Consider the following 13,720-nt stretch of genomic DNA (forward strand, 5'->3'; position numbering starts at 1 on the left):
TGGATTTTTTTAGGCATCGTGGTGTGGGTGATTTTTTTTTTTGTTTGGTTTATTTGTCCCTGGACACTGTAAAAATGTGGAGATTTGTAATCATTGTGGATGTGATCTTTCACTATAACCTTTCAATAACATGTTAAGCAATTACACTGTTATGTACCCATATGGTATTATTTGCAAGTTAGGTATTTTTCTTTGAAAATTCCTGTATATGTAAATTTTAAAAAAAAAAAAAAGTTATATTCAAAACCTTTAGCTGCCTCGGGTGGTTTAAGCACAAAATCTTGAGTAGCATGAATTTATTTTGGTTTTCAGTGAATGTCTTTGCTTTAAAAATTGTGTGATTTCATTTATCTAAAACACTTACCCCCTCCCACCCCAAAAAACCAACCAAAAAACCCCAACAAAGCTAAAGAACAGTGAAGAAACCTTCATGAGATCGCAGGTATTTCCATGCTTTATTTTTAATTTCTATAGACTTTCAAAATGCGTTTGTAGCCCTTCTTTTAAGGCTTGCTCTCTATGTTAAGGGAGGGGAGAATTTTGATGATCAGACTGTCTTCCATTGTAATTTCACTGATATCAATGAGTTCGTAACCTTGCAGATGAAATGGGAACTTGAATGTTACATCTCTAAACAAAAAGGAAATGGGAGAACAACATACAGTTGAAATGCAGAATTGGAGAGTGTGCTGAAGAGTTGGGTTCAGGAAATCGAAATAGCTCTACGGAATTGGATAGAAAACCTCAAACTATTCCATTTTAAACTAGAAGATGGGAAGTTGGGACAAGGTAATAGTCAAAAAATCTGCAGTTGCAAGTCATGAAGCATTCCTCAAATCTCAGGCAATTATTTAAATATGTTGGAAGAAAGCCTGGAGAAATGTTGATAGGCCTGCTGGAGTTGAAGGGAGAAGAAGAAATAAGGCCACTGCAGATAAAGTTGTTTCTTTGTGTATAATTCCATCAGGTAATTTGTTGAGTTGCTTCCAGATCTCTTTGGATAGTACAGGTGATGACTTGTGAGAGTTCAAGAAACTGAAAAATGAAACAGAAAAAAGAGTCCAACCAAACAAAAAAAACCCACCCACCCCTGAATGAATTGGTAAATTAACTGGCAGTAGGACAGCACGCTGAGATGATATTTCTGGGAAAAGACTGGTGGTAATAAATATTTTTATTACTCATCTGAAAAAGGGGTTTGATAATGAACAGACATATGCAGATGACACAATCCTTGTAGATGAGTTAGCAGGAGGAACTTGCTCCTTGTCTTGCTAATTGGATAACAGCCAGTGCAATAAATTCTGTCTTTTTAATATACCAGTGCAGATCTGTTTCAGGATATGGTAGAACTTTAAAGTTATGATATGTGATGGGATTTAAAAAAACAGTTGCATAAGTGAGCTTGTAAAAAAAAAAAAAAAACAACCAACAAAAAAACCCCAACAACAAAACAAAAAAAACAAACCAACAAAAAACAACCCCCCCAAAAACCAACACAAAAAACCCCAAACCCAGACTGAATGAACTTGTGTCCTTAGAATCCCAGCTTCTTCAAGCTATTGTCCCAGAACATATTAGCTGCAATATTACTTGGAAATGTAAAGCAATTTTTTTAAAGGAAGTATGGAATCGTAGAATATCTCAAATTTGAAGGAAAGGACCCATAAGGGTCATAGAGTCCAACTTCCACCTTTAATAGAAAGAGTAAGTTCAGAGGTGAATCTTCAGGTGCAGTTCTGTTGCGTGACAGTCCTAGGAAGGTAAGGGTTGATTCTTTTCAGTAGATTTACAATGGCAGTTAGTATTGCAAAATATTTGAGATTGGTATCTTTACATGCTTGACCTATTGTCATGCTGTCAAAATGTTATGAACTTACTAGCAATAATAAATATACAGGTCAATATAAATGGCTTATCTTTCAGTAACTCATCTTTGCTGTTAATCATGTGATTATTTTTTCCATTATATGTCTTTTCTCTGTGTTTATTACTTTATTACTTTACATCTTAAGCGAATTATATTTTGCTTTGAACAGCGAAGGTCATCATTCCAGAAGGAAGCTTGTGACAGTGAAAGGCTGTTAAGCCACTGGTAACAGTTGTGGGTTGGATTTTTTTTTTTTTTTTTTTTTTTCTCCTTTCTTCTCCTTTCTCTGTTCTGGTACTTTATTAAATGCTCCTAGTATTAATATGTGAGATGTCTGTCATTTTCTCCTAAAGTAATTTGAATGTCCTTTTTACTCTCTATTGTGTATGTGATTTAATCAGTGGTCACTCCTGAAGAACTGTTGAGGTGAGCACAATAGAATTGCATGTTAAATGTCACAGGTATTTCCCTTCATTAGGATTAAAAACTCCCTGTCAGTTACTGTTCGTCCAGAAGTTCTCGGACTAAATCTCCACTTACTCCTTCCTGCGTTTAGGCCTGTGTTGATAATACTAGCTGTGCTTTGCTGGGAGCTTGTGAGGCAGGTGGGTGTAACAGCACGGCATTCTCCTTCTGTTACTCAGTTGGATGAACAGTCACTGCTAACTGGTAGTGAAGGAAGTGTCTTTTTGCCTGAACAATGATAGGCATTTTTAAGTTTTTGCTTAACATCAGAAATTTAATTTTATTGCTAGGAGTAGATGTTTTTTGATATTTGGTACTATCAGTTTTTCCAGTTCTGTGAAAGGGGAAAACTCTTTTGTTTCGCTCTTGATCTAGCTTTCAGGATAATGTAATTGCTGGTTTGGTTTTTTTGTGTGTGGTTTTTTTTCTTTTTTTTTCTTCCCCCCCCCCCCCCCCCCCGATGGCATTTCCAAACATTTTTCTTTTGATAATTCATTGTTAAAGTCAACTGAAAAATAAGTAACTTCAATGAATGTTTTTTTCCCCTAAATTGGTAACAGCTTCTTCAATATCTTAGCTTAAACCAAGAATTTATTTTAGCTAAGACATGGGAGAAACAGTTATAGATTGGGTGGCTAGATCAGTCTGGAGTGTTTGACTGAACATATCTTCAGTAAATGCTTTTTAAGACACAGTTTCAAAAAAAGTGTTCATGGTAAATTAAAAGGGTGAAATTTATTTGACAACTTTTGTATTTTTATGTTCTTTAATTCAGGGTAAATTGTACAGCTCTTCCTGTGCAAAATTGAAATTAATGCTCTGTTTTAGTGAGTTTCTTCAAGCCACTTCTCTGTTGGAAGTATGTTGAACTATAAGACGGGCAGTGAAAAATGAAGAAACTAGTACTGCATTGGCCACTTGATGCACAGTTTTGATTTGAGTCGTTCAGGTTCTTCATCTCTGTAGTTCACGTTGCTCTTGTCACTGAGATTAATCAAGAGTAGCATTTACCTCCCCAGAAAAGGAAGATATAATTGGGTGAGTGAAAATAGGTGCATGACTGAGAAGCCACTTTTTTCTTTCCAAAAATGAAGAGTAAAATTGGTATTGGCTGCTTCAACAGAAGTAGTATTTCACACAGAAAGATAATTAAGCTTTTCAAACATTTTGAATCCCACAGTTAGGCATTTTATCAGACTCAGGGGACCGTGAGAATCTCCTTCGATCAGGTATCTGATAGATGTCTGTTGGAACCAGACCTGTTTCTAATTCTGCACAGAAAGTGTGAGCACACTAAAAGATCTGCATGAATTTCTGTGCATATGGGAGGAGGAAGCTGGTGACTTTCAGGGTGCTTCTAACAATTAAATTTATTATCTACACTGAAGCAGATCACAAACTGACTTCCTTGTCTTCAAACACGCAAGGTGTTCAGTAACTTAATTTTTCACTTTTACTAAGTTTTGCAAAAAGCTTTGTTGTAATGATATTGGAGTTCTGAATTTTCAAAAAAACGCAAAACTACCCAACAAAAAATGTTCAACAAAGCAAAACCAATGTAGAACCTGTTAGTATCTCACCCTTACTTTCCTGCTGGTGTTGCATTTCTAGACAGCTGCTGAATTGTGTAATTGAATAATTAGCGGTGTTTCAATAGCCTTTTCAAAGGCTATTCAGGAAGGAGGGGAAGTTCTATGACATATATCACAAAGAAGGTAAAAATATCTTTCAGCTGATTCTTTGTTTCTAAAGGTAATAAAATGTTATGGTATTTAGTATTTAATACCCCCAGCCCCAGAGGATTTCATACTCTAAAATGTGTTACGGAGTTTTTCTGTGGTAGATTGATAAAATAAGTAGTATAATTGTGGTGCCAAAACCTGGAGTCACAAACTGCATTTGGCTGTCTTGTATCCTTACCCTTTTTATAAAAATATTTTCTCTTTGTAGATTCTAGCAATGGAACTTCATAGCATGAAAATTATAAAGTTGCCACAATATAAAAATCTTCACTGTCTCCTTCAGTAACAGTCATGATATGGGACAAATAATAACAGTAAAAATTATACTTTTGATTTCCTTCTATTTATTACACATCACATATCTCAGCTAACCAATAGAGATAAGTCATTCAAGGAGCTAAAACCCAAAAGACATAGCACCCCTACGGAATTCCTGTTGATCATTTAATGTGTTCATGGGCTGTGTGAAATACAGATGCATTACCCTGACTGACAGGAAGAATAAGATGGAAGGATTTTCTGATTAGGAAATTCCAAATGCGGTATATGAGGGTCTCATTTTTCTTTTGGCGTTTCCTAATTCATCATCATCACTATAATTACGTTTTCATGCCAATAAAATTGTCCATAAAATAACCTTCATGGAAAAAATGTTTTCAGCCTGGACTTCATTTAAAATGCTAGGACCTTTCAAAATAGTGAAAAGAAAATCATGGGCTGACCTGTGCAGTTCTGCTCTCATATAAGACCTGGTCCTCAGTCCAGTGTTCAGCTTAACTGTAATTGCTGGTTATCAAGCAGGTAAGTACTTCCAGGCAACGGTTATGGTAGAAACTGTTAGATGATCTAGTGCCCAATTCAGAAGTGGTCACTGAAAGCTGCCCTGGCTGATGCATCTTACCCCCGCCTTTTGTTGGGTACATACTGTAATCTGCCTTGGATTCTGGTTTCACTGCAGGATGTAGGACATCAGAGCAATGTATGAAAGATGATTCAAAGTAGAGCTGGGCTCAAGGTTTAGAGGTGGAAGGGCCAGTTCAGGACAAATTTGGAGTGGACTCTGTATTGCAAACAGATGAAGACAAACACCGATTAAGCTGCCGTGGTCCCTCAGGCCTGAGTTCTAACATCTTACAGTTTAGAGTTTATCATTTTTTAAACGATGATTGAGTGGTTAAAAGTGAAGACTTGAGCCATGTGGTCTAAAAACTTGGCTGTACATTTGATGTGTTACTTGAGTAAGACTTGCCAGTCTGTCTCAGATACATAAGGAAATGTGGATAGTGATGTTGTAGGTGGGAGAGGGAGAAGAGTTGGCGCCAGCTCTTTCATAGTATGTCAGAGGCTGTCCCCTCTGTTGAACAATTTCTTCCTAATGTTTCTTGCAGTTGTTACTGCCAGTTCAGCCCATGCTGTTCTGCGGATGGTAGATTATATTTGGGTTTTCTTTTAAGCAACAGTTGCCTAACACCAACCTGTTATTGATGGCATTGCCATCAGCTCTACTGTGAGAGCGGAGCTAATACCCATAGCTGTGGGAAACTTCTAGAGAAAATTACAAGTGGAGTGGAGGCAAAAAATCGTGACAAGTAATGGTTTGGGAGAACGGAGAGACTGGAGTAATATAGGGTAAGTTGAAAGAAGCATGAAAAAAACAAGTCTTTTGGCTTTCCTACTTCCCTTGGCACCTGTGGAACAGAGTGACTGGAACAGCTTAGTTTTGTTTTAAATAGGAGAGAGTTCTTTTATGATAGAAGAGATGTATTTGACAAGAAATGGAAGCGAAAATGAGGAATAAGTTCCTGTCAGATAAGCATTTTGTTTTTATTCTTGGAGATTTGGGACTAGCTTTATAATTCTCCAGTGACTGCTTTGCAAGCTGCTTGGAAGGAAACAGAAGTAGTTGGAAGCTAAATCATAGACTATTTTGAAAGAGAGGGAACTTAACTTTTATGCAGAGAAATATGCAAGCCAAAGTAAGGAAGTAGGGGGGGGAAGCTGGAACTGAAAACCAGCCTTTCGGGCTAGTTTAATGAAAGGGAGTGCTGCGAGCTGGAGGGAGAGGTACATGCTATCGAAGTGCATGGCATAATTAGCAAGTTGGACTAAACGTTTGGAATAAGTAGTTTCTGTACACATCAAGTTTTTTTTTTTTCCACCTAACACAGCTCATGTCATATATGAGGATTTTAAAAAAAGCCTGCAGTTTAATCATTAAATGAATACATGTTTCTGAAGTAGATATTTTCAACAAACATACAAAGCATAAATGTGGATTTAGGACCCTAACTCTAGCTCTTGAATATCTAGTTTTGTGGCTTTTATTGCCTGCCATAAAAGAATGATTCATGAATTCCCTCTTTCTTCTCATTGTCCTTTGTGAATTATAAAGAAGTAATTTCTTTGCTGTGGTTCTTAGCTGCTGTTTGGTTGATGAAAATAATTGGCAATGGTAAATAGTTTTCCTACAACATTGGAGCTGAGTAGGACTCTGAAACTCAGCTTTGCTTACCTGTGGAAAGACAGGTCAATGTTTGTTATCAAACAGGAGGTATACAATTTGACACCATAAACAGAAGTTACCAGTCTTCTGTTACAGCTGTGTATTTTCAATTGCTACTGCAGAGCTAGCTGTTAAGAGTAGCTGAAGATAAGATCAAAAGTCATCAGTTCAGAGTTCAGAAGAGATGATTACTTTCAAGGACAGAAACAGCTCAATTTGTTAGCTACTGCTTTATACCAGAAGTGCTTCACTTGTGATAAATTGTCAGTACAAGTGGAGTAGGTGAGGCCAATTACAGGGTAATAGAGTGCCACCTTTCCTATCTTGAGTTCATATACTGGTTTGGCATGGCTGCCCACTGCAAATATAAAGCTATTTTAGCATACTTCTTTATTAAACAAAATGCCCAGCTCTCTTGTAATTCTTGTATTAGTCAGATAATGATCCTCAGATCTTTAGTCAGATAATTAAATGAGTCTTGTAAATGCTTTGAATTAAAGCAAACTATACAGTACTGAAATAAGTTTTCATTAAAATTACAGTAAACAGGTTTTGCATCTTTTTGCATGAGTTCTGCTTTTCTTCAGCATATGAGAAGAATTTTAGAATGAGGATTTGAACAAGTTAAACCAACTCTCAAGGTCAGTCAGACTTCTTAAGAAGTTATGGATAAAATCTCAGGAAGTTTCCTCTTCCTTCTCCCCATGTTTCAAACATAACCTGAAGCTTCTGGTGCCTCTACTGTGTTAACAGTGTGCATAATGTCTCACTTCAATTTTTTCCCCTTTTCTGAGTATTTATTTATGCCTGTCCTTGTAGAAAAACTAAGAACTACTACTCCCTTTCACGTTGAAAAATGTGGTTGAATTGAACATGCATTTAGAAGAAAATAGCTTATTATTTCTGTCAATAGACCTAGCTCTAAATATTTTGTTGTTATCATGTATAAATCTTAAGCAATGATACTGAATGCATGTGCGATATTACATACAGAATTTCAAAATTTCCAATTATTTTTCAGTAGTCTCAGAATTTTACTGTTCTTTTTCCCCCTACAAGTGTAAATCTATAATTAGAGGAAAACCTGGAAAAAATCACAAAGAAAATGGCACAACATATATAATTTTAAGTAGGGCAAACCTTTTTTTTGTATAGTATAGATCTTTTTTCCTAGTTAAAAAATATGTCTGCATATGGTTCTTGACAGTGTGAAATTTCTGTTACATAGGTAAAATGCTGCCTGTTCAATTTCATGTAAATTATCACTGCTAGTAGACAAGTTACTTGATATTTGTCATCTTTTCTGAATCTTTTTAGAAAGAGCATGTTTTAAAACTACATCTGAAGAATTACGAATGCAAAAGGAAATAGTAATCCTACCAAATTTCCTAAGCAATTCTCCTGAAAAGCTTAATGCAGTTAAGAGAGGTGAAGGTGAACTTGGTTTTTCTCAGCAACTTTATATGTGTCTGTTTAAACAAGCAGTGCTGTCATTTCTACTAAGAATTTCTGAAAGAACAAAATCAGCATCCTCTTTAAGCAAAAACAGTTCAGGATTCCTACAAGTTTTAGGGAAAGTTTTAGAATTACATTTGACTTGGTTTAGTTTTGCGTGTTTGCCATCTGCAGTGAAAAAGTATATTGGGAAAAAAATAGGTAATTTTTGCTTAGTGTATGTGCAGTATGATATGCTATTGAAATATAAAAATGAAAAACAATGCAACTTCATTGAGCCAAATACTTACTCCTCTTAGAGTCACCATTATCCTTTATAAAACTCCTCCCTAGATAGGGCAAGCCGATGGCATCCTGGCTTGTATCATAAAGAGTGTGGCCAGCAGGACGGGGGAAGTGATCCCTGTACTAGTGAGGCCGCACCTTGAATCCTGAGTTTGGTTTTGGGCCCGTCACTTCAGGAGGGACGTTGAGGTGCTGGAGCGTGTCCAGAGAAGGGCAACAGAGCTGGTGAAGGGTCTGGAGCACAGGTCTTGTGAGGAGCGGCTGAGGGACCTGGGGTGGTTCAGTCTGGAGGGAGGCTCAGGGGAGACCTAGCTTTCTACAACTGCCTGAAAGGAGGCTGTTGCGAGGTAGGTGTCAGTTTCTTCTCCCAAATAACAAGTGACAGGACAAGAGGAAATGGCCTCAAGTTGTGCCAGGGGAGGTTTAGATTGGATATTAGGAAAGATTTCTTCAGTGAAAGTCTTGTCAAGCACTGGAACAGGCTTCGCAGGGAAGTGGTTGGGTCACCACCCCTGGAGGTATTTAAGAGACATGTAGATGTGATACCTGGGGACATGGTTTAGTGGTGGGCTTAGCAGTGCTGGGCTAATGTTTGGACTTAATGATCTTAAAGGGTTTTTCCCCACCTAAATGGTTCTATGATGTCTCAAGATGGATAAACAGCAACAGGTAAAATAATGAGTGATGTGCTCAGAGGGGTACAGTGTAAGTAGGGAAAATCTAATGGGAAGTTGTTACATTAGTAGCAGATGGATTTAATTTCTGAATCTTGATCTGAGTGGAAATCCTAGTGTACTTAAAATTTGACCTCCAGATTCTTAGCCTGATAAGAAAGGTGGATCAAGCAATTTATTTACTTGGCTTTAGTGCTGTGGTGATGTGCTTTGTTTAAACTTGCTGTTGTTGTTTGATTTTTATCTAGGCTATTTTTATGATTCCTACAAATCCTCCTCCAACCTTCCGAAAGCCAGAGCTCTGGTCTGATGAATTCACAGATTTTGTGAAGAAATGCTTAGTGAAAAATCCTGAACAAAGAGCTACAGCAACACAGCTGCTACAGGTCAGTATTTAAGTTACTGAGGAAATGCAAGTTTTATGGCGCTTTTCCTCTAGTCTCGAACCAGAACTGTTGTGAAAATTTCTAAGGGCAAATCTCATTTTAACTGTTATCATGCTTTATTTCTTTTCCACTTTGTGCTCTTTTCTCTGTCAGCTCCTGCATCTCTACCCTCATTTTATTTCTCCTTTGCTGCCTCTAAAAATTAATTACTCTTTGTATAGTTTAGGGATGGTTCTTGCTATTAAAATTGGATCTTTGCTTTTTGGTTAGAGGCCCTCGATAGATCTCAGGATTTAGGCAAGTGTTAAGCAAAGGACTTGAGCCCAGGCTACCCTTCAGCATGGACCACCCATGGAGTATATTCAATCTTTCTTTCTAGTCACGTCAAATTAAGCAGGCAGGTTGCTTTGTGCCCTAGAAGGGTCTGATACAGTTGGACAGTATAACAAGTTTGTTCTTGGACTGTGTTATACCAAGTGGGCACTTTAAAATTCGAGTCACTGTTGGCAGTGTGGACCTATGGAACCAGGGCTGGGCGTGTCAGGCTTTTGCCCACTTGCTGACCTAAGCTTCTAGTAGCTGCAGAAATGTAACAGTTGCATCTTTTTAATGCTGACATAGAAATAAAGTAGAGAAATTTCAAGAAACTATGAAAATCAAACAGGAAGGACTGATCTATCAAGAAAGATTTAGTCCTTGTGAAATAGACATAATTTTACAAGGGCTACGCGTTTTAGTGCATGGGAGAGGGAGAAAACATGAAGAAAGTTTTTCTCCTTTGGTCCCATGTTTGTGTTATCCACTGCCTTTCGGGGCTGTCATAATAAGCCTACAAGTAATTAAGGAAAAACAAAGAACAAAGGCACTGAAAGGGGGGTGGTGTGTGGTGCTGGTGGTGGAGAGATTTCTAGAAAATTTGTAGTATGTTCTATGATGATAGAAATGGAATCTAAATCTTCCTCTAAATAAGCTTGCGTTGATAATGAGACAGAAATGAGAAATTTTGCTAGGTCCTTTGCTCCTTTTACTTTCCTAAGTCATTAAACTTGGATAATTTAGCATTTTTTTACTCTTTTCACTACTACTGGTAATTATTATTCTTAATTTTCTTTGTTCATCAGTCTACATAAGAATCTGATCTTCTGAAATTTCATTTATAAGACACTCATGCTAGATTTATTGTGATTCTAGCTAGCAATAGCCTCTTAAAATGTAAATCCTAGTAAACTCGCTACAAGGAGAATATAAAAATTTTGCAAAGTAGTTTCCAGTAATAGATCATCAAATTCATAAGTCATGTTATGAATATTTTATTTATTTTGGTGTTCTCACGGTGTGGAAAATAAAATTTAGACTGCAAGGACAGTAAAAATTGAAAGTTACAGGTCATAGTATGATGTATAAACAGTACTTCAGACCTTAGAGATCTGAAGTTCATATGGTTAGCTGAATACTGGCAGGTGGGTAGAAGAGACTTGCAATGTGTGCAAGTAAGAGAAAGAAAGAAACCCCCCCACAATATAACAGCCAACCACCAAAACCCAAGCAAGCTTCAGTGATCCTCTTTCCATGTGCTTACCAGCCAGAAAAGCAAATACTGTGTCAAGCACAAGTATGCGTTGCCTTTTCCCCCAGCTGGAATTAGGAGCGCGTGTGATGGAGCTAGAGGTGCTGTGGGTGCATGTGAGTGGGAATCAAAATACTGCTTGAGGGGAAAGATCATGGAGGAAAAAGGAGAGTAATTGAATTAATGTATAAAGGGAGATGTATAGGAGACTAAGCTTCATCAATTCTGTTCTATGTGGAACCATTTTTTAGTATTTAACAATAAATTTCTGAGGTGCTTAGTTATGTTTTGCCTAAATTTTGTTTGCGTATAATGATGCAAAAATCAGAGTTTTTCTAACAGCAGGTGTTCACTAGACAGAAAAATGAATGTAAATGGTATAATGCCCGTTGTCTTAAATGAAGAGGTGATGTTTTAAATGGCCTTGAGTTAAAAATTAATCTTCCTGGTAAACGTAAGGTATTTCTTTGCTTGTTCCACATTTCAGCATCATAGATCAAGAAACGTTTTATGACATATGAAATACAGGTTTGTTGAAGTAGGCAGCCATATTTACTCTGCTTACAGCCACTAATTTATGCTGTCAGTTTGTTAAGATTAATTAAATTCTGTAACTGAATATCTGAAAAAGTTTGTTTTTCTATGTCAGACAATCACCACTCTATTTACTACTTACTGCACATTTCCTTTGGAAAATTATATCCTTAACTATACAACAGTTGTTATATGATTACATTTCCCAAGGCTTGCTTTTATTAAAAATAAAGTATAGTTTTAAGTTCTGAAGCAGCTTAACGATATTGTATGTTGTGTTAGTGTAGATTTTAATTAACGTGTAATGTAAAATACTATTTATCACTGAAATCTATGGTGTTGAGTAACACTTATAATCTCATCTGAAGCATAGCTATTGTAATAATGTTATATAATCTAATTATTTTTTTTTCCACCTCCTAGCATACATTTATTAAGAATGCCAAGCCAGTTTCAATTTTAAGGGATCTGATCACTGAAGCTATGGAGATAAAGGCAAAGCGACATGAGGAGCAGCAGAGAGAACTAGAAGAGGAGGAAGAAAATTCAGTGTGTAGCTTTTTTTCCTTTAACTGTCTGTACTTTATACAAAGTCGCTGTTTTTCCCCTGCTTCCTGTACTTGTGTTCATATACTTTTCTTTACCAGGTTTCTACCTGTTTTTTTTAGCCTATGAGGGCTGAGTGTTCTACTTTTATTTATGATGAGTAATACTGCTGTGAGTAATACTGTATGAGTCAGTTTTCAGCACTATTCCATGAGAAGTCCTAGTAAAATATTTTTTTAGGAAGTGGGAAAAGAAACAATGTCAACTTCAGTGGTTTGGACTAACATTAGAAAAAAAACCCCAACAAACAAAACTGTTAAGGTTCCTCTTTCACATATGGGCTTCTAGACAAGTGGTTTAACTTTCAGTTAGGGGGACTTAACGTTGTTGTTGTTGGTGGTGGTGGGTTTGTTTGTTTTTTGGTTTTTTTTATGAAGTCTAATGTATGGAATAGTTATGATGCACAGTAAGTAGCGATTACAATATGGTTTGAATCAAATTGCACCTATAAAGTGAAAATGGTGACAACATTTCATTATTCAGATGGCATTGTCAGCATATGTTGGAGGAGAGAAGCAGGTCATGATAAACAGGTTGCATTTAGAATTGTTTGGCAATACTAGGAGTAAGTTAGTGTTCCTGGCATTATTACTCTCCCTACATGATTTATTTTAGGGCAGTCTTGTGCAACACAGCAGTACGTGCTTTAAAGAAGTGTATTGCCACACATACAATGAGAACCAAGGTCATTCAGGAATAACACACAGAGAAGATGGAGACTGGAATGTTAGTAACAATCTTACAGCTTTGAGCAAACAGAAAAGAGCAGTGCAGTAATGCAGTCTGCCCTATCCCAAACTGTAGAATCCTTGTTATGTGTTACAGAGTTACAGGTTATGATCTGTTACAGCAATACTCCTCAGGCAGATTCTGTGGAGTATTTTATATCCCAACAGACACTATGGTCTTTTGTTCGCTCGTTGTTTTTTCTGTTCTAAGAGTATTGACAGCTTGTGTTTATAAAGATGGTTTACTCTGGACTGTATTTGTGTAGTCAGTAATAAAACCGGCAGGGAAAGTTAGGATGTTGGTTTCTTTGACATTAAAAAATGTTGCCTGTGTGGAGATGTGTGACTTGACATGCAGAGTTGGTGTTTGCGACTTGATATATTGAATAATTGGTCTCTGAAGAGATTAGGGTTTTATGTCGGTAATAAATCAATGTCTTTACTGGCATGCTTTCCTCTCTACTACTACCTCCTGAACTGTAAACCTCAAACACTTGGGTGTTGTTGATGTCATGCATTAACCCAAAACTAGGTATGACATCTAATTACTTAATCTGAGGTTCAGATGGACAATTGAATTGCTAGGCATGGATGAAATAATCCATGCTAGCTCAGTATGTGGTGTATACCTTCCCTCTCCCACTGCTGGGTGGAAGGGCACAATGCAAATTTGGTCCACCTCAACTGAAGAAGCATTTAACAACTCCTCATGCTTCTTGCGTGGGTACAAGTCAGAATGTAATGCTGCACTCCTTTTGTTGTTGTTGAGGTGGTTTTTTGTTTGTGGGTTTTTTTGTTTGTTTGTTTTTCTTCTGGATTATTCAATGTTTAGTATAAGGAAAGCCTCAAATCCAGGACTGGGGCAGGAATCTGATATTTGTGTTATCATTGCAGCAGAACAGAGT

General features: G+C 37.0%; 1 protein-coding gene across 4 annotated transcripts in view; it reads left to right on the top strand.

Moving 5' to 3' along the window:
* Positions 1–13,720, top strand: part of STK3 (serine/threonine kinase 3) — a 138,574-nt gene that overhangs the window by 56,945 nt on the left and 67,909 nt on the right. For all 4 annotated transcript variants that reach the window (XM_055704410.1, XM_055704412.1, XM_055704409.1 and 1 more), the window contains exons 7-8: positions 9,243–9,380; positions 11,905–12,030. In XM_055704410.1, the coding sequence (XP_055560385.1) occupies positions 9,243–9,380; positions 11,905–12,030 (264 nt within the window). The remainder of the gene's footprint in view (positions 1–9,242; positions 9,381–11,904; positions 12,031–13,720) is intronic.

The sequence above is a fragment of the Falco cherrug genome, chromosome 3 (genome assembly GCF_023634085.1).
Source record: "Falco cherrug isolate bFalChe1 chromosome 3, bFalChe1.pri, whole genome shotgun sequence".
NCBI classification, from domain to species: Eukaryota; Metazoa; Chordata; class Aves; order Falconiformes; family Falconidae; genus Falco; species Falco cherrug.